The sequence below is a fragment of the Phocoena phocoena genome, chromosome 6 (genome assembly GCF_963924675.1).
Source record: "Phocoena phocoena chromosome 6, mPhoPho1.1, whole genome shotgun sequence".
Taxonomy (NCBI): domain Eukaryota; kingdom Metazoa; phylum Chordata; class Mammalia; order Artiodactyla; family Phocoenidae; genus Phocoena; species Phocoena phocoena.
In genome coordinates, this window is record NC_089224.1 from 95642406 (window position 1) to 95667240 (window position 24835).

Here is a 24835-nt window from a genome sequence, read left to right on the forward strand (position 1 = left end):
AATGTTTGGCAAATACCATACCCCTACAACACACATATAGATACATATGAACACACAAACACAGAGGCCTCAGAGTTCCCACTCCAAAAATTCAGCCCTGAGTCAGGTACGACATAAAAGCCATAAGTTACAAGGGGCTGGATTCAAATTAGGCTTCTAGCAGATGGAACAAATCAAGGTCACCTATCTAGATGGCTAAATCCTTTTTACTAGTGTTTGCAGAGAAGACACTTAAGATTTCTATTTATCCTTGTGACAAGTCAAGTTCTAAATTACCTTTCCCTTTTTTAAAAATTTGCATTTGAAAAGATGGCAGTGGGCTTCCCTGGTGGCGCAGTGGTTGAGAGTCCGCCTGCCGATGCAGGGGACACGGGTTCGTGCCCCGGTCTGGGAAGATCCCACATGCTGCTGAGTGGCTGGGCCCGTGAGCCATGGCCACTGAGCCTGCGCATCCGGAGCCTGTGCTCCGCAAAGGGAGAGGCCACAACAGTGAGAGGCCCGCATACCGCAAAAAAAAAACACGCAAAAAAAAAAAAAGATGGCAGAGATAAGTGTTCTTGAGAAGACCAGATAGGACATTTGCATCTCAAAGGTACAGGCAAGTTCCTCCTAGGATGACTTTGTTTCCCCTTTGTTTAATACTTACAAGCCTCTTAAGATAAATAGGGAAGGTTTGGGGAGTGGTAAAAGGATTGGTGGGTTTTGGATTATTTTTGGAGTCACTCCTCTGGTCCTGTAAAGACTGCATTTGTAAAACAAGGACAGTTTTGTTTTCTTTTTCAAAGAATTGGGTGGTTACCTCCATGATACTGGAGGACTGACATACCCATTCACCTGTATTGGAAAGTTTTACTTCTCCTCATTTGGCTTAGGGGAGAAGGCCTCTTCCAAAATTCCTATCAGGCTCTGAATATCAGCTATGGTCAGTTTAGTCAGACCAGTGGCCTCCTATTTTGGTAATCTACTTACAAACATTTTTGAGGATCTTCCCTAGGTTTAAGAAATTTGTACCTTATATTTAGACACTATGTAACCCTTTTTACTTAATAATCACCAACTGGATATCTTTGGCCAAGCCTGGAACCTCAGTATTCCACATTCCAGTGTCTACTAAGGCTTCTGTTTTAGCTTCAGATTTTATCTGTTCCTCTTTGCTTTCTATTAGAACCATTTGGTGATGAGGGTAGTTCCCTTGTCCCTGACTTAGTTACAGATCTCTTCCCACTAAAGGAATGGGACAGTCAGGCACAAACAGGAAGGAATGTAAAAACAGCTGTCCATTGATCTTGCACAGAAGGGGTTCCAGGAAAGTGTGCCCCTGTCTCTTCCCCGACAACCCCATTACGTATTCCTTACGATTGCAAAGGTTTCCAGTCCTTTGGGTTAAGACCGAGAAGGCTGCATCAGTGTTTATAAAAAATTCTACCAAGTGGCCTGCCACATCATTGACCACCCGAGGCTTGACATTAGTTCTGTAGATGGTATCTCTAGGCAGAGCCACTTTCTGCCTTGGGCCCCTTTAGTCTTCTGATTGCAAAACCATCAATGGCCGAGGGGCCCCGTTGCTGTCCGGCATCTGGAGCATTCCCTCTTCCAGTGCCCTGGCTGTAAAGGGCACATCGATCAAAATCTTCCCTCCAGTGACCCTTTTGTCCACAGAGGGTACATTGGCCTTGTATGGGTACCGGTGGGCCTTGTAGTCTGCCAGGGCCAGATTGGCCCAGAAAAGCCGGCTTCCCCTTTGGTGGTCTGTGAGCGGACAAAGCCACTGCAATCATTTGGGCCTTTTGCATTTTTCTCTGGGTGCGTTCAGACCTTTTGGCCATATCCTTATTACTGAAAACCAAATAAACCAATTGGAACAAATCATTTACTGGAGTCGGAGGACCAGCAGTTGCTTTCTGGATTTTGCACCTGTTGTCTGGGGCAGACTGGGCTATGAAACGCATAGCCAAAAGGGCCGGTACCTCGGGGGAGGAGGAATCCAGTAGGGTGGGTCAGTTAAAATGTCCTCTGTGTCCTTCCTAGAGTTATCCCTCCGAGCTACGCACACCTTAAATTCCTTTTGGGTTCCATTGCCCAGATACAAGGCCATGAAAATTTGAACATAGGGTACTTCACTCCATTTTAAATTTCCTAATTCATATTGTGGCCAAACCCGATTACATAACCTACTAAGTCTTTTCCCATTTAATTCCTGTTGTCCACATCTTTCCCAATCCCAGCCTATATGGCCCAGAGGGGTATTGGTTGCGATGGATGCAGCCCGACCCCTTTCAGACAAGCCTGAGGTGAAGTCTCTAACTGCCAAGCTGTCCAAAATTTCACTCTTAAGTCAAAATCCACCGTGCAATTTGGTCAAGATTTGCGCTTACGATTTAGATGCTATCCCTTCCAAGGTAGTCTCCCAAACAGGTATTAGTGCCCAAAAAGTTGTGACAAAGAAACGGCACAGAAGATGTCCCCACCGGTGTTGACGAAGAGTGGGAGTTGATCTAGTTGGTCTCAGGACTTAGTGAAGCTCAGGTTCTTGATGTCTCATTGCAGAAGGAGTTCAGCAAGAGACAAAGTGATAGATAGAAGTGGATTTATTTAGAGAGAAACACTCTCCCCAGACAGAGTGCGGGCCATCTCAGAAGGTGAGAAAGGGCAATTGATTTCTCATAGAGCCTGGACATGGGAGACAGGCTGGAGGTGAGGATGAGGGTGGGTGGGAGTGGAGCTCGTGTTTGTGGAGGGGCTACCGTGATCCACATCCTGTGTCCTGCAGTTTTCACATCTCACTTGCTCCTCCAAGGGGCCATCTGAGGCAGTGATTGGCATCCCTCCTCCTCAGAGAGAACTGAGAAATAGACTCGTTCACCGTCACCCAAATAATCAAATGGCTTTGGGCCTTGCTGAGTCTTGTCCTTTGAGCCAAGATTTTCCACGGGTGGATAGTTTAATCTCATAACCACATGTGTACGGCTGCATAATTATTTTTAAAATAATATCTTCTTCTTGTTTAGCGTTTTGGTTTTCAGCAGGAAAATTAAAGTAGCCCTAAACAAATTAACCTTATTTGCACAAAATTCAGTAGTATCAGTAGGCCTGATGCTAGTCAGTGACGAGTATGGTCTTAGCAGAATGAATTATTTGAGAACCAGCTCTGGGTATATTTTAGTCAGGCTGCATCTTCATCTTGACTCTAGGTTTATGTTCCTGTAATTGGAGCTCATTTGATTTCCAGAAATGTGTGTTCTCACCCTACCAAGCTTGGGCCAAAGTTTGGCTTACAAAAATCATAAATTGGGGCTTCCCTGGTGGCACAGTGGTTGAGAGTCTGCCTGCCGATGCAGGGGACACGGGTTCGTGCCCCGGTCCGGGAGGATCCCACATGCTGCGGAGCGGCTGGGCCCTTGAGCCATGGCCGCTGAGCCTGCACGTCCGGAGCCTGTGCTCCGCAACGGGAGAGGCCACAGCAGTGAGGGGCCCGCGTACCGCAAAAAAAAAAAATCATAAATTGCAGGCTGATTCTGAGGGTTCATATACTTGCTCCAAGGGGATCCCTTGCTTTTCTGGATGGGCAGAGTTCACTGTCTGCTAAATCAGTTACTGTTAAGCCTAGTCTCTGCACAAATAGGGCCGATTCTGGAAAATTCAGACATCCTTGGATTTGTCCTCTGGAGACAGCCACAGAAACGCAAACTACAAGTCATATGCGTCAAAATCGGTAAGTCCTTTTTCCAAATGGTACTGTGTTCTTCAGCTTGCGGTGGTCCAGCAAAGGGAAGTGATTGGAATCTCTAGGGAACCTGGGCTCAGTCCACCCACCCAGCTCGAGTTTCCCACCTGTGCTCCTTAAGCAAATTAAGCAAGTTCTCCTTGTGAAGCTGCAGTTACCAGTTCAGAGCATCCGGAAGTCTTGTCTTATCCTGAAGAAGCACATTCTTGAGAATGGAACCAGGATGATCTGACCTGGTTGCTTCTTGAGCCCCTTAATGACAAGGGCCCTCGATCTGAGAAAGTATCTCGGGAAGCATCCACAGCCTCACTGTCTGGCTCTGCCAACAGGAGAGAAAAATCCTCACCCCTTGGCTTCCACTTCCTCCAGGTTCGATGCAAACCGCGATGGTTAAGGGTGTGGGTACGTCACACCTACCATCTTGGTCATGCCTACCTTCCGTAGTGAACCTGCCGATGTGTGTCCCCACCTCTCCCTCCTTTTCATCGCTGCTGCGTGTAGGGGGCTGTGCCCTCCACTCCTTTGGTTTTCACAGGGGCTAAACATTTCTCTCCTGCCTTCATTTATGAGTTCTCCACCCATGGCCTAAGAGCTCATCTTTTTCATAGTTGGACCAAACTTTTTACATTTTGCCTGGCGAGTGCTTGGTAAGGACAGGAGAAGAGAACTAACAGTTAATGAGTCCCTAAAAAGAAACAAAATTGAGTTGTTTGTAGTGAGGTGGATGGACCTGGAGTCTGTCATACAGAGTGAAATAACTCAGAAAGAGAAAGGCAAATACCGTAAGCCAACACATATACATGGAATCTGAGGGGGAAAAAAAAATGTCATGAAGGACCTAGGGGTAAGACAGGAATAAAGACACAGACCTACTAGAGAATGGACTTGAGGATATGGGGAGGGGGAAGGGTAAGCTGGGACAAAGTGAGAGAGAGGCATGGACATATATACACTACCAAACGTAAAATAGATAGCTAGTGGGAAGCAGCCACATAGCACAGGGAGATCAACTCGGTGCTTTGTGGCCACCTAGAGGGGTGGGATAGGGAGGGTGGGAGGGAGGGAGACGCAAGAGGGAAGAGATATGGGAACATACGTATATGTATAACTGATTCACTTTGTTATAAAGCAGAAACTAACACACCATTGTAAAGCAGTTATACTCCAATAAAGATGTAAAAAAAAAAAAAAAAGCTAATGAGTCCCACTATGTGTGTGGTGCTGTGCTGGGCACCTTATGAACATCTCTGTGCTTTAATCTTTTTTTTTTTTTTGGCTGCATTGGGTCTTCGTTGCTGTGCCCGGGCTTTCTCTAGTTGCGGCGAGCAGGGGCTACTCTTCGTTGTGGTGCACGGGCTCTAGGTATGCAGGCTTCAGTAGTTGTGGCTCGCGGACTCTAGAGCACCGGCTCAGTAGTTGTGGCGCACGGGCTTAGTTGCTCTGCGGCATGTGGGATCTTCCTGGACCAGGGCTTGAACCTATGTCCCCTGCATTGGCAGGTGGATTCTTAACCACTGCGCCACCAGGGAAGCCCTGTGCTTTAATCTTCTAAACAACCCTTTGAGGTTAGTGCTTACACGTCAGGAAAGAGAGGCGTGCGCAGGTTAGGAAGCTTGGCCACGGTCCATGCACCTAGTTTATCATCCTCAAACCCCTTGAAGGGCTGGACTGTGTAGCGAGGAGTCTCGCTTATGTGTCTGGGGACAGCACGCCTCTGGGCAGTGAGGGTCCAAGCCCAGGTGCTCACATTAGGGCGTGTGGACAGAGCTGGCTGTGCATTCCCGACCTCAAGTCTGTCATCAGCCCATCTCAAGGGCTGGTGGGTGAAGAGCGGAGGGGTGGAGGCCAGAGGTAGTGCCAGGATGGGACGAGCACGTTGGAGGGACGACAGAGCTTTCTAAGCAGCTGAGCGGCTCCTGGTATCAGTTGTCAATGTGGGCAGGGTGGAAGGGGAGCGGTCCCATTGGGAAGCTTCTTTACATTTCATTCCAAGGAGGGTGGCCAGAGGAGTTGGGCATCAGCGATCGAGGCCAAGTCACAGCCTCAGCAGGAAATAACATTGACGGCAGAAAGGGTGTATTTATCCTCTGTTTATATGGCCAGCAAGAGAACCTAGGTATGGTCTCACTCTTCATGGTTGAGTTACATGCTCCCTGGGGTCTGCGTGGGCCACCACGGGTGCCCCGGAAGATGCAGGACTGTGGGCATGGGCTCCTCTGTGGCCTCCCCTTCCCCACCTGCCTGTCAAGGGCGTTCTAAGTGGGTGAGAATTCCTGAGTCTGCAGGGTCCCAAAGTTGTGTAGGGAGAGCCGCGGCAAGGTGGGTCTTCAGAGAGCCGTGCGCATTGCTGGCTGATATGTATTGTACCAAGGCCAGATCCATTGGAAAACGAAGGCAGTGCATCTGTTTAAGAGGCTGTTAACAGTAATCCTGCTGACCTGGGCCAACCTTCCATGTGCCATGGCAGCCTTGAAAGAAGCTCCCAGCTTTCCCCAGAGGGCCCTGCCTGCTACATGTCAGAGTTTGTGACTTGACAGCATTGCTCAAGACTCCTGCTTTTCTCTATTTTAGGTTTAAATTAACCGGGGAATTAACTCTTAATATTTAAGTCTTCATGCTGTCTTTCTGAGCTGCGGTATTACCCAGCGTTGTGGCTGACTGACACCATACATTGAAGAAAATTAAGTGCCTAAGAATTAACTCAAACTAATGATATATTTATGCATTGTAGGTTATTTTGAACTTCTAGACTGTTAAGAGTTGTTTAAGAGGTTATTAGTTTTAATCTATTAATCTAATCTTTTCTACTTGACTGTTTATTAAAATATATCAGTGCTACCTGCCAGAAGTAGATCATTCTGAGGGTTATTAAGGCATGGGTGATGACGTAAAGATTTGAATCGTGGGTGGAATCGTAAATACAGCTGCCTTGTTACTGGGATTTGTGGAAACTGGGGTTTTGCTGTAGTTTCTCTCTTTTGGCCCTTCCAGGCTAGTGGTAAAGCTGCGACCTTTGTCCCCATTATGATTTCTGTCCTTGTGGCTAAAAACAGGACTCTTTACATCCAAAGGACAGGTGTGAGCACAGCAGCCTTTCTAGGGCACGTCGGGGAGAGCTGAATGTCAGCACTGAACACAGAGCCCAAACACCTTTCTCTGTGGCAGAGATGGAGCCCTCCATTCCTTTGTTTTCTTGCATTTCCATGTTCCTGTTTTTAGCATCTAGCATGTGCCTGTTCGGTCAAGATACTAAGGATACTGTAGGAGACAAGGGAATACATATGTTCCCCATCTCTTGGAGCTTCCTGTCATTTAGTCATCTATTTGTTCATTCATTCAACAAGTGTTTTCATTATTTTCTCTTCTCTTGAGAAAAACTGAAATCATCCAAATGATTAAAAAAGCCCAGGGGTTGGAGTCAGGCAGACCTGGTTGAATCCTGCTTCTGTCACTAGAAAGCTGTGTGACCATGAGTCACTGTTTCTCCAATCCTCAGTGTTCTTATCTGTAGAGCAAAACTACCTGCTGTGTAAGGCATTGTGGAGAGCAGGGAGACAGTGCATGCATAGGGCCTGAAGCAGCACTGTGACTGGCCCGTCCTAGCCACTTGGTATGTCACAGCTGCCCTGTCCTCACTCACCCTGTTACTGGCATCATTGCCACCGGCATCTCTTCCACCCCGTATGCTGGCATTTTTGCACCTGCCGTTTTCGGTTTGTATCGTTCAGCAGGCGTTAGCTGACATCAGCCAGGGGCTAGGCACAGGGATACACAAAGCAGTGGGGTAGAGCCCTTACCTCTGAAGGTCTCCCAGAACCACATGGAATTGGCAGGCAGATTCGGATCTGGGACCTGTGAGAAGCAGAGGGGGCATTCCCAGAGCCACTGGTGGAGGCTGCAGGCTCCCAGGCGGTTGTCACCCTGAGACAGGGTGTCAACACCCCATGCCTGCCTGAGGGCCTGAATCTGCTAATGGAAGATACAGTGGTGACCCTGCATCTTCAAGAGTTGAGGTCATTATGTAATATCAGATCATCACCTTGTCCACCTTGAACTTACATGTTATACGTCACTAGTATCTCAGTAAAGCTGGAGGAAAAGAAGAGCTGCTGTTAGAGCATTACCAAGGCTGCTGCATTTTGGCAATTTAGAAAGTAGGAAGAGTGTGTTACATTTAAGAGAATTTCCATTGGGAAGGATGGAGAGGAGACCGTGACACTTCAGGAATAAGCGTCACTTATTCAGAACACTGGCTCCTGTGAAACGTCCTCAGCCCGTGTTGTACCGAGGGCCAGATGGGTGGGACATTGCTGCCTTCAGTCCTGGGTACCAGCTGAAGCAGTTCAACCACCGACAGTTCTTTTGCGGGGTGGGTAGAGGGAGACACCTCGAGGGCCACAATGGCATTGACCTTTGCTGGGCTCATTCTTGACTCCTTCAGTGAACAGGTGTTTATTGATCACCTCCCCCACGCCAGGCGCTGCTGTAGGTGCTGGCACGTGACAGTGAACAGAGGAGACAAAGTCTCCGTCCTCTTGTAGCTGTCATTCTACTTGGGGAGACAACGAAGCGGACGAGGAGTAACAAGCATGTTACACGAATGGAGGGTAGATGCTGAGCAGAAGGCGTGAAGCCGGGAAGGGTTGTGGAGCGTTGAAGGTGGGGCGCAGGGGAGACGGCTGACGTTTGGGATCAGACGGCCACGGATCTCTCTGCCGGCACTGGGATGTTTGAGTAGAGACCTGGGGGAGTGGAGAACTCGCTGTGGGGACATCCGGGGAGGAGGGCAGAGCATTTCAGGCCTGAGGGGGGAGCTTGCCCTCGTGCCCAGGGGACAGCGAGCAGGCTGGTGGGGCCAGCGAGGAAAGCAGGAGAGGGGCGGTGTGAGCAGATGCGGTCCGTGGGCGTGTGGGGCGTGTCACAGAGAGCCCTGCGGGCCGGGGCGAGGACTCTGCTGCTGCACTGAGTCATGGAGCCCTAAATGAGTGCTGGGCTGAGGAGTGACACGAGCTAGCTGAATAGGAAGGCTCTGGCTGCTGTGTCGAACGTCAGTTTTGGGGCGTTGGGCCAGGATAGGACCAGGGAGACGGGCCGTGAGAATGCTACAGCAAGACAGGAGAGAGGGGAAGGCAGCTTGGACGAGAGTGGTGGCCGTGGGGTGGTAAGGAGTGTTCAGGTTCTGGGCATATTTTGAAGCTAGGGTTGATAGGATTTGCTGATATGTTGCTTCGGAGAGAGTGAGGGGGGAGAGACAAGGATGATTCCCAGAGTCTGGGTCTGAGGAGCTGGAGGGGCGGAATTATACTAACTGAAGTGGAGAAGACTGCCGCTATCTCATGACCGTGTCTTAAGCTGCGGGATTTAGCGGGAAGAGCACTGGGGTTGGAGTCAGAAGAATTGTTTTCTTGACTTGGGGGAAGGGGCGTAGCCGCAGTTCAGTTTGGACCTGTAAATACGGGTGCGTGTTAGACGTCTAGGTGGAAGTGTCCAGTGGGTAGTTGTCATGCGGGTCTGGAGCTCGGGGGTGGGGGGGAGGTCCAGGTTGGAGGTATGATTTGGGATTTATCATCACATAGTTAATATTTAAAAGCATGAATCTAGGGGAGATCATGTAGGAAGTGAGTATGGATAAAAATAGAAGAGGCTCAGGCTTCCCTGGTGGCGCAGTGGTTGAGAGTCCGCCTGCCGATGCAGGGGACACGGGTTCGTGCCCCGGTCCGGGAGGATCCCACGTGCCGCGGAGCGGCTGGGCTCGTGAGCCATGGCCGCTGAGCCTGCACGTCCGGAGCCTGTGCTCAGCAACGGGAGAGGCCACAACAGTGAGAGGCCCACGTACCGCAAAAAAAAAAAAAAGAAGAGGCTCTAGAACTGATCCTTGGGGCAGGTTGACATATAAGCGTTGGGTTGGTGAAGAGTGGCTGGAAGGTGGGAGGCCCACCGGGCAGGCCCAGAGCTTAGTGAGGAAAGGGTTGGAGGAGGAGAGAGGGGAGCTCGTTAGAGGCTGCTGATAGAGGATGAACTCAATGAGGACCCAGAAGGGACTGTTGGATCTAGGAGAATGGAGGTCCCAGGAGGCCTTGGAAAGAACGGCTCTGGTGGAATGGGGGAGGCAAAAACCTCATTGGACCTAGGAAGCATTGCCAAGGAGGAGCCTGCCAACATCTACGGATGATAATCATTTGTACTCAGATCATCGGTAGGTGGGCAGCTGGATAGAGCTGGAGGCCTAGGTCAGTGGTCAGCCTCTGCAGCAGGGTAAACACAGCCACTGAAATCATGGCTGGATGTGTGTTCATTCATTTAACACCCCATGTATCCATGCATTCATGAAGAGTGTATTTAAGCTCACCTTGAGTGCAGTTAACGCTCATTTGTAATGCTAGCAGTCTTTTTTTTTTTTTTGCGATACGCGTGCCTCTCACTGCTGTGGCCTCTCCCGTTGCGGAGCACAGGCTCCGGACGCGCAGGCTCAGCGGCCATGGCTCACGGGCCCAGCCGCTCCGCGGCACGTGGGATCTTCCCGGACCGGGGCATGAACCCGTGTCCCCTGCATCGGCAGGCGGACTGTCAACCACTGCGCCACCAGGGAAGCCCTGCTTGGAGTCTTTTAATGAGGTTTTATTCTAGAGGGGCTTAACCAAGTCATTGCTTACACACTGTGATTAGAGATCCCCCCTCCCTTAACATTGTTTCAGGTGGCTAAAGTACTAGAGTAAAGAAGCAGTGGCCTTTGGGGGAGGTGGAGTGGCCCTCAGGCTGAGTCTTAGAGCACAGACAGATGCCCTGCTCCCCGTCCAAGGAGACATGCACACTTTCGGGGTAGAGGTCTGGCCTCCACCAGAGCCTTCGACATCTCAGACTGTAGCTCACTTGTCGTCAGATGGGAAAACAGAATCAAGCAGGGGTGGGACCGAAGTCCAGTGTGCTGAGGACGTCTCATTACTACTGTGGCTTGGTAGAACTTGAAGCATTAGCATTTTCGGTGGGATGATGTGGAAACTGTACTCGGAGAGAACGTCGTCTGACTCCCAGGCACAGGGCATCACTGGGACTCTTCCGTCAACATGGCCAGAAGTGGAATTTGTCTTTGAGCCCCCAATCCACTGAGAAGTTGTTTGGTTGCGTTGTCTTGGACTGCAGGGCTCAGTGGGAACGGCCCCAGGATAGGAGTCACGAGAGTTGTTCAGACAAGCTCATGGCTGGAAGTCTTGCGCCCTTGGGCATGCCGTTCATTCTCCGTGTTGATTGAGTTCATACTGTGCCGCAGGGCCCAGGCTAGGGCTGGATGTGGATGGGGACGGAACAGACACGGGCCCTGTCCTCTGTTCTGGTTCCCCCTCTGGCCACAGGGTGCTTGTGAGTGCCAGATGTGACGGGATGAGTATAAGCACCGAACCATCTGGTAAGACCCAGAGGAAGAGATTTGTTTCTGAAACTTCCCCCAGGCAGGCCCTGCGGGCACATTGGACTGACCATATCAGATTCAGTCCCGGGGATGAGTAAGAACGAAGGAAAAGAAAACTTTGGGGGTGGTGGAGGTCAGTGGTTTGCAAAAGTTAACTGCTTCGGAGGTATTTCTTCCAATTTAGTCACGCCTTGTGTATTAGTTTCCTGTGGCTGGTGTAGCAAATTACCACAAACTCGATAGCTTAAAACAAAAGAAATTTGATCTCACAGTTGTGGAGGCCTGAAGTCTGAAATCAAGGTCTTGGGCCAGGGTCACACGCCTTCTGGAGGCTCTGGGGAGATCTGCGCTTTGCCTCTTCAGTTTTGGGTGGCTGCAGCATTCCTTGGCTTATAGAGCCGCATGGCTCCAATCTGTGGTCATGCTGCCTCCTCTTCTCTGTATTGTCCCCTCTTCTGTCTGTAAATCTCCCACATGTCTCCTATGAGGACACTTGTCATTGCATACAGGGCCCACCCAGATAATCTAGAATGATCTCCTCTCAAGATCCTTAAATGAATTACATCTACAAAGAGCCTTTTTTCAAATGAGTTTGCATTCACAGGTTCTGGGGATTAGGTCCTAGGCCCGTCTTTCAGGGGAGCCGCCATTTACCACCCATTAGAAGCAAAGCTGTAGATATCAAAGACGGAGAAAGTAGGGGTTCTTGGAGGTCTAGTCACCACCACTCTGTTATCCAGGCCTCATGGGTGCTTCTGGGCCTTTGCTCTGGAACCCCTAGGCCTTTAAGGAACACACTTTGAGAACTATTGCCTTAGTGAAAGGCCAGGGCTGTTAGGGAATTCCTTGGGCAGGGACCCACTTGGTCTGACTTCTCTCCTGGCATTCTGGGATGAGCAGTAACCAGTGACCACAGACATGTGCTTACTGAGAAATATCCTTTTAGTGCCTGACATTGGATTTTATGTTGAAGCGTGACTCGGGTTAAATATAAAATTCATAGCATATCTTAAGCAACTATTTTGTAGTTATCTATATATAAATCTATTTTACAGTGACACAAATAGAATAGATTATGGAGTGTCAGCATGTAGATAGATTCCAAGTGCTTTTTCACTAATATACCTAATGATTCGTGCTGAGAATATCCATGGGCTCCAGTGTACATTTAAATGGATATAATTAAAATAATGAGCTCTACTTTAAAAAATGATACATGAAAAAATATTTTTTTAAAGAAGTTAGAAGGAGCTGTACCACTAATCCACAGTGATATAAGTACTTCTGCAATTCCGTTGTTATTAAGATGCCTAATTAAATGTAAAGCATCCGAGAAAAGCAACATTTGGGCTTGTAAATCTAAAGTGTGAAGCTGGGGGAAGAGAAGTCCCCCGTGTTCTCAGTGCAGCAAGGGTTCAGGGATGTCACCTGTAAGAGAGTGGATGGTTGTGTGCCGTTGTGCTTGTGGGCAAGAGGGTGTGAGAGTCACCTGTGTGAGAGTCACCTGTGCAAGGCAGACGGGGCATTCAGAGATGGGGTCTAACGCCATCTCGAGCAAGCAGGGAAGGCTTCCCAGAGGCAGGGATGTCATCATGGACCAGTGTCATCATAATGGCCGCTGCCGTCCAAGGAGATCCACTCTGTACAGCTCTCTGGCTCCCCTCCCGCCCCGCGCTGGCAAGGATCACAGTCCCCCTTTAGCAGACAAGGAAACAGACTCAGAGAGGGGAATCTCTGGCCAGAGGTTGCGGGGTTTGTGGACACCCAGCCTGTCAGACTCCAACAGCTCCCCCCTCCCACCAGGATGGCAGATGCTAATGAGGTCCTGGAGGGCAGGAAGGGACACTAGGTCTGTTAAGACAGGATGGTCAAGCGCTCACAGGCCCTGGGGGGAGGGCATTCTGGGCAGGGAGCTGTTCTATGTCCTTCCCATCCTGTGACGTCAGCTGTGGGGAACACTGACAGGTGGGACACCTCCGCTCTGGTGGGCCTCTCTGCGGGCCCTGGGAAGCCCATCTGCCCTGAACTTGGGGCTTAGCCCCATGTGCAGCCGGGGTCGGGACCAGCCAGGCCCAAGCCAGGGAGAGTCCTCAGCTGCCTGCCTGTCCAGCAGCCCCTAGGACCCGTGGGCTGTGTTCTTGCCAGGCTGGAATGGAGGGTCGGACAGGGTCCCTGAGTTCTATCTCTGTGCTCAGCGAGCCTCAGGGTGGGCAGGACTGGCCAGTTGTAGCACCCACGTGGTCTCAGCTAGGGAATAGGGAGGGATTTCAGCAACTTCTATCACCAGTTTCCCTCAGCACTAGCATCCCCACTCTAGGAGTCGCTCTAGACAGTGTCCTGGTTGTACATTTTTGCAGTTGGTCCTCACGAGGCCCTTTGAGTTAGTGTGGGGCTCCCTGCCTCACAGGTGCGGAAACAGACTCAGAGAGGGTCAGGGCCCACTCAGGGTTCCAAGCTGGCATGACAGTGCTGTGCTTTAAACCCCACTGCTTTGCTTCCACAGCCCCTGCACTAAAATCTACGCGTGTAAGACTCTTCCCCTGCATGCTCTCGTTCTCTGAACACTTCTTTCCCCTGCCCCCCATATAGACGGTAGGTACCCCAGAACATCTCCACTGGGGCCAGCGGTCTAGGTCCCTTGCAGACATTGCCTTGTGTCTGCATCACAGTGCTGTGGGGTGGGTGCCCGTGTTTATCCCCATCGAATGGGTGTGAAGACTGAGGCTCGGGGGTGAAGTCACTTTTGCAGGAACCCACAACTTGAGAGAGTGGCAGTTCTGAGATTTGGCTCTGGGATGATCCAAATTCACAACTCAGTGCTCTTTCCATCCCAGTTCCTCGCATCTCCTTCCCGCCAGGCCATCAGGCAGCCTCTGCTCCCTCTTTGTGGTTTGCAGACAGCCTCCTCTCTGTGTCCTCACATGGTAGAGAAATAGCGGGGAAAGAGATCTCTCTCCTTCTAAGGCCACAGTCCTATCAGATAAGGGCCCTACTGTTCGGATTGTATTTAATCTTAATTACGTCCTGAAGGCCCTATCTCCAGACACAGTCACGTTGGGTATTAGGACTTCACCACGTGAAGCGGGGGTGGGGAGACGCAGTGCAGTCATAGGACCACCCCAGTGGCCCTTCTCTGCCCCCTCATCATCAGCTAGAGCCTTCCTTCTCTCTCTCTGCTCAGTTCCCCAACCTGGGAGAAAGTTGAGAGCTAGGCGGGTCAGTGGACACGATAAAACCCATGTTCTTGTGGTAGATGGAGCTGGAAGCCCAGAGAGGGGAAGAGTCTTGTCCAGAGTCACAGAGCAAGCCCACTGCTGATCCAGGATGAGATCCCGGGTCCTGCCTCCCAGCCCGGGCACCTCCGCTAAGCTCCAGTTGGTATGCTAGCCAGCCTTGCCTGAGCCTGGGCCTTGAAGTTCACGGTCCAGCTGCTTCTCTGGAGCACTGGAGAGGGCTGGACATGGCCAGGGCAGCATCCCCAGGCCTGGAACGTGACCTGATTCCCCAGCTTGTGCGTGCCTCAGCTTCCCCACCACTGCCAGAAGGATGAGGGGGCTCTCATAACACAGAGAGTCTCACTGAAAGGAGAACAGTTCAGGAGTGGATGGCCGGGACCTGGCTTCGTGCCTCGGCCCACCACCAATCTTGTGTGTGGCCCTGGGCAGGTCGCAGCCCTGCTCTAGGCCTCAGGGCCCACCCTCGTATTAACTTGAGGATGTTTTCTCCTATTTGAAGAGCCACCTAGAGGCCAGATTGTGGGGGGGGGGGGCAAGTGTTGGCTCTGTGGCCTCCCCCTCAGTGAGCCTTTTGGCCTGTATGTTCCCTACTGTAAAGCAGGGTGAGCTCTGCAGCCCTTCCGCCAAGGAGCAAAGGGAAGGGCACCACGCGCTCTGCATACATCAAGCCACTGAATCCCCTGCTGCTCAAACTGCCATTAAGGGCTAGCAGCACCTGTCTCCACTGGGTGCTTGTTAGAAATGCAGAATCTCAGGCCAAGCTGCAGACCTGCTGCACCAAATCTGCATTTTACCAAGATTCTCAGCTGATTTATGGTCACAGAGCTTTTCTTGCAGGTCTCTTGTAACTCCAGTTACAAGAGTTACTGGTCACATTTAGACCCCAGCTTTTCCATCTGCAAAATGGGTGCAGTTTGAGCCATCCTAGTCCAGTGATTTTCAAACTGTGTTCCTTGGAGCCCCAGGGTTCCCTGGAGGACCCTCAGGGGCAGCGGTGGGAACCTGTGCTTTAGGGTGAGGGTCACGTGAGAGGTGGGTCTATAACTAAAAATTTTGCAACCCCCCCTTGGCTGGGGCGCTCCCAGGTAGGTCTGGGGCGAGTCTGGGGTCCACACTGAGCAGACTGTCTTCTTTCCCAGGGAGCGCTTGAAGCGCAACCAGAAGAGCACCAAGGTGGAGGGGCCAGAGCCTGTGCCGGCCGAGGCCTCGCTGAGCGCCGAGCAGGGAACGATGACGGAGGTGAAGGTCAAGACGGAGCTGCCCGATGATTACATCCAGGAGGTGATCTGGCAGGGCGAGGCCAAGGAGGAGAAGAAGGGGGTGAGCAAGGATGGGACCGGCGACGTGCCTGCCGAGATCTGCGTGGTGATTGGCGGTGTCCGCAACCAGCAGACCCTGGGTGAGCGCGCGTCCGCAGGGTCGAGCTGGGGCCAGGGTGGGAACGTGGAGCCGGAGTGCTAGGGAGGGAGGCCTGGGATCCCTGTCCCTCCCCGGCTGCGAGAGCCTTCTGTGGCTGCCCTCAGGGAAGGGCCTCGGCTCCTGACACTCGCCTTTGCCTGCTCAGCTCTGCTCTGAGCTCTTGTCTTCCCACCTGACGTGGCAAAACCCTACCTGTCCTTTTAAGACTTTGCTCAAGTCAGTTGCCTGGAACTTTCTGCAGGCCCGGCGAATCCCTCACACCATGGGGCTCCCACACCCCAGATGGGTCCAGCACAGCCTGTATCACTCGGTGTCCTAAATGCCCGTCTGCATTTCTTCCTCCTGGGCTTCCCCGGGGGCCTCTGGGGGCAGCTTTCAGTGTGGGTCCTTCTCAGACCAGTTGTGCAGTCAGGATCAGATGGGTGGCAGTCTGGCACCTTCTCCCGCCTCTTCTGGTCTGGGCCAGGCTCAGAGGAGCTCAGTAGAAACAAGCTTCTTAGAAACTATCTCTCCCCGCTACATTACAGCGTGAGCCAGGGGATACCCCTTAGGGGCTGCCTGCACTCCTGCCAGTTTGCAAACGCAAAGGCCCACGAAGCCCGAAAGATACGTTTATTTAGCATCACGGAGATGAGCCAGACAGGCAGGTGGTAGGTGGTAGGGCCTGGGTCCAGCTGGAGAGCCCACGCCTCATGTATGGTAACTAGGTGGGGAGACGGGCTCAGGGTGGCCAGATCTCTGGACAGAACACATGCCAGAAATGAGAATTTGAATGTAAATTCTTTTGGCTTTAAACGTTGGTGACTAATTTGACTTAAAATCTGCCAAGCAAAACATACCTGCGGGTGAGAGTCATTCCATGGGCCACCAGTTTGCAGCCCCGGTCTGTAAAATACAGTCCACGTGCCCCAGCCTGGCACGGAGACCTTGCCTAGTCTGCTCCCAGGTCTCTGTTTCCATCTGTGCCCTCCTCCGCATTCCTGTGCTCAGGAGACCATCTCGCTCCCCTCTGCCTGTCCCTCCTGGGGCAGCTCTGCCCACCTCCTCCTGACTTCCAGGCTCCCGTCCCATGTGTGGCAGGCAGGGGAGGCTGCCCTGTGTCTGCTTCCCCAAGTTTAGACTCGAGACCTCTTGCCTTTTCTTCCCGGCCGCTGGGGATCAGCCTCAAGTTCCCTTTCCCAGCTGTTCCTAGGCTGGTTGTGGCCACCATCACTCCACGTGGGTCACTGTGGCGTCCTGCTAACAGCTGTGCCTCTGTGTCTTTCTGCCCTCACCTGCCATCTACTTTGGCTGCCAGGGACCTTGACAAAAATGAAACACTGACCATGTCACTCCCCACTGTATCTAAGGTCAAGGCCATAGCATCAAGGTCCTCCATAACCTGAGCCCCATAGCCCCCTTTCTTATTTCTTTCTTCCCGGTCCTTTCATTCCAGCACAGTCTGCTCTCCTGCAGCATTTCCTACCCTTTGCTCCTGCTGTTCTCTCTCCCTGGAATGCCTTTGCCGAAATCCAACCCAGTTTACAAGACTAGCTCCAGTGCCCCCTCCTCCCAGAAGCCTTCCTTGATCTCTTCTGGTCAGAAGTGGTCTGTTTCTGCCCTGCCCCTCAGGGGGCACTTCCCGTTATCCACTTGAGATTAGAGGGGCCCTGTCGGCACCTGCCTCTGCTACAAGATGGGCAGCTCCTGGAGATTAGAGCTCCAGGACCTGTCTGATCTGTGTCTGTGCTCCCTACTCCCACCACACAATTCCTAGCAAGGTACTAGTTTCTAGGAAGCAGTGTTGTCATTGCTGCTATAGCTGTCAGAATGGGGCTAGGTTATGCCACAGTAACAAAAAGCCCTAAAAAGTAAGGAGATCTTGGTAGCTCAGAACCACAAAGGTTCATTTATTTCTTGGTCCCACTACATGTCCATTGTGGTCCAGTTGGGGGCTCTGCTCTGTTCTGGACCCAGGCTTAAAGCAGCCATTGTCTGGAATGCTGCCAGCCAAGTGACAGAGGGAAAGACAGCTCTGGAGGGACTCATGTGCCAGCTGCAATCCACAAGTGAGATGTGTTAATTCCCTTCACAGTCATTGGCCAGGTTAGTCAGGTGGCCCCGCCCAACCCCAGGGAGGTGGGGAAATGCCATTTCCCATGTGACAGAAGGGGAGATGAACCAGAAATATTTGCTGAAGAGCATGAGTGACTTAGCCCAGTGTCGAATGAAAGAAGAGTCTTTTCTGGGGCCTGCGTCTGACCTCCCTCCACCAGTGTTCACTCCCCAAGGCCTAGGACTGTGTTAGCCACTCATGGATGTGTTAGTTAACTGAGGAGAGGACCTGCCCTGCTCACTTTAAGACTCACTGGACCCAGGAGTTATTTATGCCCTTCACTGGGAGATGCCCAGTGAAGGGTAGTTGAATCTGAACCTTGAGGCGGGGCCAGCAGTCAGGATTCAGTGGGGAAAGCCTGGAGTGGCCATGCTCTGGAAATGCTGGGAGTCCTCCCTGGGCCAACTCCCTGCACAGTGAGAGGCCCCAGGGCCTCATGCCAGCCACAGACTGGTTTCCAGCTCAGCTGCTACTCAGCAGTAGGTTCCTTGGCCTTGCTGTGCCTTAATGTCCTCTTCTGTTAAAGGAGACATTCTCCCTGTCCTGACCACCTCATAGGTGTGGGAACCGAAGGGGACAGTGTTGTGCAAGGAGAATGAGCTCGGCTCCTCAGGCTGGGAGTGGATCCAGGCTCCCTGACTTAATGGCTGTTGCACCTTGGGCAAACTGCTTGACCTCTCTGTGCCTCAGTTCTCACAATTGCAAATCTATGGGGTTAGGTGAGGATTCAATAGGATAATGTGTATAAAGTACTCAACATTATACTTAGTAAATAATTCGCTGTTATTAGCAGTAATACTAGTATTGATAGTATAAAGTACCTCTTCGAGAGGAAGGAGTAGTAATAGTTTCTGCTTTTTTCCCAGGTCTGAAGAATAAGCCAGTGTGATGTAGAGAAGAAGCAGGATAGAAAAGAAAGTTGGCACTGGGTGAGGTGTCAGAAGACATGGCTTCTAGTTGGTTCTCGGTTTTCTCCCCTGAGCTTCTTCTAGTACTGCCCCCCTAGAATCCAGGGACGTTGAGGATGTTATGCAGTTTCTGAGTAACCTGCTTTTGGAAGACTTCTGTGGAAAAGGTGTAAGAACCACAGTTAGAAGTGGAGCCACCATTTTGGAGCCGGTACCAAAGCAGGGCCAGGGCACTCCCTGCTGGTCATGATGGCGTCTCACATCCATCAAGGCAGACCTCCTTGAGGGTGTAGTTTCTTCTGCCAAGGGTCAGGCTCAGAGGAATCTGGCTTGGCCTTTTAGTAGCAGGAAAGAAAGGCAATTAAAAAATAAAAATCAATGTTAGAACTGAACATTCTGAACTCATCTCATCTCAAAAAGGCAAGTAGATATTATCTTACGGGCCACATCTGAGCGATTGCTGCTGGCTATTAGGAGTTCTGTGTTGAAGATTCTAAAGGGTGTCATGATTGATTATTGATGTCTGTCATGGATATGGAAGTGGGCAGAGGAGCTCCACATGCTATAGATGCGGCACTCAGACCCCCTTATTTTATAGAGGGACAAACAAAGGCCTAGGAAATGGAAGAGATTTGCCACTCCAACTCACAGCACCCACCTCCCACCTGCTCCTGGAAGTAAAACAAGGAAGGAAAGCATTCCCAGGGATCTGGCCGGGACAGAATGCTGGTTAGAGCCATCCCTTTAAATGAGCTTATGCCACAGTGTGCTTCTGTGCCCTGGTGGCTGGGCGCCGTGCAGTGAACATGTTCCCAGGGCACTTGGCAGGGGCGCGCAGGGCTGTGGCCGGGCTCTGTTGCTGAATAGAACAGTGTTCCTGTTCGGTCACCCAGTGCTGTGCCTTTTCTCTGAGCTCCATCCGCCTGTTCCCACCCCGAAGTCCTCACTGGCCCTTTAACACCATCAGACAAACAGTGTTCCTAGTGACACGAACGTTATCTGAGGCACTTCCCATGGAGGAGCTTTGGGTCTGGACACATGGATGGCATTTGGCAACTTCTCAGACTTGTGGAGTCGGGAGGGGCATCAGTGCCCAGGAGGCTGGCTGCCAAGCTTGCAGTGGTTGCTGCTACTTTCCTGCTGCCCAGAAATTCTTTGTGCTGAAAAGGGTATCTCTCAGTCTAGAGAGACTGAGAAAAGGGTATCTCTCTCCTTTTTTAGCAAGAAGAGCAGAGACAATACTGACTGTGACAACTTTGTTGGATAAAACCAGAAGTGAAAGGCATCCCTAACTGATCACTGCACACTGTCCCAACAGTGTACCTCAGAATCCTTCTCAACACAGTATACTAGGAAGTCACTGCCAGTCAGCTAGAATTGAAAAATCTGAAGTAGAAACCTGCTCGTCAACCTTGTCCTAGATGATGAAGACAAGGCGAGCTGGGTTTACACCAAAAAGCATCCAGCCCATGGAGCATTTCCTGGAAGAATGGTACAGAAGAGATGATGGAGTCTAAGTATTCACAACTTAGAGCATTTTGGTGGGATGGGACCGGGCAGACACATTCCAAGTAGCCCCAACCAATACAGGAAAGTCACCAGGAGGTGATTTCAGCTCATGAAAGGGAGGACTCTGTGATTATGGAAAGTGTTTGGTAACTGAATACAGGCCTGTGAGGGAGTGAGTTCCTGTCCTGGAGATGGGTGAGCAGAGGAGGGTCACGACCAGGTACAGGAGGGAGAGTCAGTCAGCTGGGAGCCTGGATCCTGCAAGGATGTTTCTAGGCAGCGAGCTTTGGGCACCAGGGGTGGTGGTGTTTACACACACACACACACACACACACACACACACACACACACACACACACACACACACACACACACACACACACACACACGGCTGCCCAGGGAGGAGGGGCAGGGAAAGAGGAGGCGGGGCCTTGGCCACAGCTCTGGAGGGAGTAACAGACAGCCATTCAGACACAGACACATGGGTTTCAGTCTCTTATAAACCCAGGCAGCGAAGGTGCCAGGTCCCACTTTGTAGTGCCAGCTGATAGTTTCCTGTTTCAGTCGGTGTTGGCAGGGCTTTGGGCCTGAGCCTGCCAGAACCTACACTCAGCTGTTTGCCGCAGCCACTCAGAAAGGAGGGTTCTGGCCTCCCTCTCAGGTGCGTCTTATCCCAGTTGCTGACTCTCCATCTGGTGGTCCAGGGTGGGATGGGGTTCCTGATTGGAGGGTCTCTGTGGGAAAGGGCCCCTGGACTGTAAGCCAAAAGACCTGGGGTCTGCCCCGCTGTGGGGCTCAGGATGTTAAGGCTCCCTTAACCTCTCTGAGCCGTACTGTCTTCGTTGATCAGTGGGTGTAATAAAGTCTGCCTGTCTTTCCAGTAGGATTGTTGAGGTCAGACTGAAGTAATAGGTATAAAAGTGGTTTTGAGGGGGACAGAAAGTGCAAAACAGATACCAGTGGTATTAGCCAAAGCCTTGGATGTTGACACATCCGGGGTTACCTCTGGAACGATAGGAAGCTGAAAGGCCAATGGCTTCAAACTTCTTTTCTTCAATATCTCCTAAAAGAATTTTGAGAAACTATATTCTCTTTCACATTTTTGAGTTGACGTCTAACGTTTTCATCCAAAGTTGGAGTAATTACAAAGGATATAATTTCTGATGTGTTGTATTGTTTTTTTTTAAATGTGGCATTTTGGAAATAAAACTCTGAACCACTCTTTTAAGTGTATCCACGGGAATCCAAACCCCACCGCTTTTGATATCCACCATCATCCTTTTAAAAACCGTATGAACAGGCTCATCTTGAACAGTCAGAAGTTAAACATCTTTCCTTTTTCTCCTTGAACTCATATTTCCAGCCCACTTCCCTCACAGGATTTTATCCTAATGTAATGTATTTTTTATGCTTGAGAGTCTTTTGTTGATCACTGTTTCACACTCATCTCCCACAACAAGATGTACGTAAGTTGAAATAGAAATTTCTAAAAAATACGTTGGGATCATAAAGCTGTACATATTAAAACGTTTGTTTTTCCTGATGGAGTTGCTATTAGCATACACTTTGTCAAAAACAAATTTAGATAAGTAGCAAACATAAAAGTAAAAAAATTACTGAAAATGCACCTCTTAATGAAACGGATGAGCCTTTATTTCTTCAATTGGCTCACGTTTCTGTGAATTAATATTTCTTATTGTTGAGTGAGACAAAATTCAGCATTCGTTTAATTCCCTTTTTTCCATTTTCTTTTTTTTTTTAATATATTTATTTAATTTATTTATTTTGGGCTGTGTTGGGTCTTCATTGCTGCACGCGGGCAGGGACTACTCTTCGTTGTAGTGCGTGGGCTTCCCATTGCAGTGGCTTCTCCTGTTGCGGAGCACGGGCTCTAGGCGCATGGGCTTCAGTAGTTGTGGCACGCAGGCTCAGTAGTGGTGGCTCGCGGGCTCTAGAGTGCAGGCTCAGTAGTTGTGGCACACGGGCTTCGTTGCTTCGCGGCGTGTGGGATCTTCCCGGACCAGGGCTCAAACCCGTGTCCCCTGCATTGGCAGGCGGATTCTTAAACCACTGTGCCACCAGGGAGGCCCTCCATTTTCTTAAGTGTAAGTGCTTAGAAGGCTTGATCACATAAATAAGGAGCCAGGGGTGGAGGCAGTCTTGTTTTATCAGTGTCACTCAATTCTTTGAACACCTTCCAATTTGTATGCCAAAAATCACACAGGGGTCTATAGTCAGATATTATTTTCAGTGGTCTCTTCGCTGACAACTCCATTAGATTCTTCTTCAATTTTGTTGAAAACAAAGAATTAGAAATCACCCAATTTACAAAAGAAATTATTCCCAGTCATTAGATCCACCCACTTTCTAAGTCCAACACAGCATCTCTTTGCCTGGAGCCTTGAGATGTTCATCCGCCTTGGACAGCACCACGGTGGGCTTAGGGGTGGGTGAAAGGACCGTTGTGTTTGTCGTGTGGAGAAGGGTGACGGTGAGGAGGACCAGCTGAGTGGGGCCTCCTTGCCCTCCACGTTCTCTGGCCCATTGGTTTTAGGAAGAAATGCATTGGGAATTGATTCTCTTAAAATTCCCTGTGCTCATACATCCCCAGGGGATTTGTACTCTACTTGGAAGACCGTGGTCCCAAGGACATTTGGTCTGAGTCCCAGCCCCAGAGAGCCTCAGGAAACCTACTTGTCCACGACTTACCTCTCCAGGCCCCCTGTCCCCCAGCAGGCCGTGCCTGGGCCAGCTCTGCTGCTTCTTAGGACCAAGGGGGCCGGGTGCTCCTGAGCATGTGATCTATGAACAGCGGCTCCCGAGACTCTTTGAGCTAAATATGGGACTGCCTGTTGTAAGAGCCATCTGTCCGTCCCCCCACCTTGTGTTTTTCTTCTCTCCTTCACCTGCTCTGGATTTCTGCCTTGTTGCATTTTGTGTATCCTGAAAGGTGGTGGAGCCGATCTGGAGCTCTCTGGGTGCCAGTGATAGAGTTCAGGCATGCCACCCACATTCCTCTTCTACCTCCGTCTTCCCACTTCTCCCTCCAGTGGCTTCGGGACCTCCACCCACCTGCTCTCACCTGGCCTCACTTGGTCCAGTGCTCTTGGGAAGGGAGCTTAAGCCAGGCTCTCTGCCAGGTGGTTACAGAAAATGCTAGACAGATGCTCTTCATCAGTGCCTGTGGATTCTTGTGTCACTAGTGACAACGGGATGGGGGAGAGGAAAAGGCTTGTGCGTGTGTGCTGACGTGACCTGCCAGCCATCCCAGGCAGTCTCTCCCAAGGCTCTTGATAGGGTGCTCTGGGGGTCCTGTGGCGGTACCAGACCTGGTAGGGGGTTCTGCTGCCCTGCAGTGTTAGGGGGAGCCCCATGACTGAAGGGGGTTCCTTGGCATCCGGAGGTAACCTGGCATGGTGGCAGTAGGATGGCTCTGGATCCCTGAAGGCCAGCTTTGAGCCCAGTTCCTCACTAGCCACTATCTGAGTGGCCCCAGCCCTGGACCACCTGGCCCCTAGAACTTTCAAGTTCATGGTTGAAGTGGCCATTGAGTTGTCTCAACCACATGAGGGCTTCTGGGAAGATGGAGGATGGAAATGAGACCTGGGTGTACTTGGTAACTGGTAGCTGTTAGCAGGCACCCTTTCTTCTTGGCATCCTTCCGGGGGCTGACTGTGTGGTGGTCACACACATGGGCCCTGGAGCAGGACAGATCAGGTGACCTCTGGCCCGATGTGTTCCCCCTCATCTGAAAAATGGGGATAATAATCACCTTCCTGTGCTGGATTTGTGAAGATGAACTGAGCCGATGCGTGAGAAGCCCCCGAGTCCAGAGCCCGCTCCCACTAGCTGGCTGTGTGAAGTGGGCAAGTTGCTGCTTCCGCACCGTGCAGTGGGGTGCGGTGGGGTCAGTGGCCAGCCTGTGCAGAGACGTTGGAGAGGCGCAAGTGAGATGAGTTGCAGCACCTGCACTTAGTGGGCTGGGAGAGATGGAGACGAAGGACAGGCGGGTAGTGGTGGGCGGAGTGAAGAAGCCGGCGGGGCAGGGAGTCAGGCAGCGGGGAGGGGGACCTTCTGAGCGGAGAGTCTCCGTCCGTGAGGTCCCTCCAGCGCCCACTGCACCAGCCTGGGGTACACGGTGGCCGTGGGCCAGGGGTACACAAGGCCACAGCACACATGGGGTACGTCCTCCGTGGAGGGTCATTTTGCTGGAAGGATTACGGGGAGAAATGTTAGGTTATAACCACGGGATGGGTAACTTTATGTTACATCCATGTTATGAATCAGGACAGAGGAAACATAAAACTGCAGGGGAATCTGGGCCTGTGGCTGCTGTTCTGCCATACCCCAGCCTCCCTTGGGGAAGTGTGGCTGCCCCTTAGCCAGCACAAGCTCTTCAGTGAAAAAGGAGACAGCGTGGTCTTGTCCAACCCTCTCGTGTGTGGATGGGGAGATTGAGGCACTGAGAGGTCAGGAGACTGGCCAGCCCTAGACTCAGAGCCCTCCTTACTGGGCCCCATCTTTAAGGGCTCTTTCTGA

General features: G+C 51.2%; 1 protein-coding gene across 1 annotated transcript in view; it reads left to right on the top strand.

The window, feature by feature from the left end:
- ZNF618 (zinc finger protein 618) overlaps positions 1–24835 on the top strand; it is a 354057-nt gene that overhangs the window by 278460 nt on the left and 50762 nt on the right. The window contains exon 6 of the mRNA XM_065879940.1: positions 15505–15764. Within this exon, the coding sequence (XP_065736012.1) occupies positions 15505–15764 (260 nt within the window). The remainder of the gene's footprint in view (positions 1–15504; positions 15765–24835) is intronic.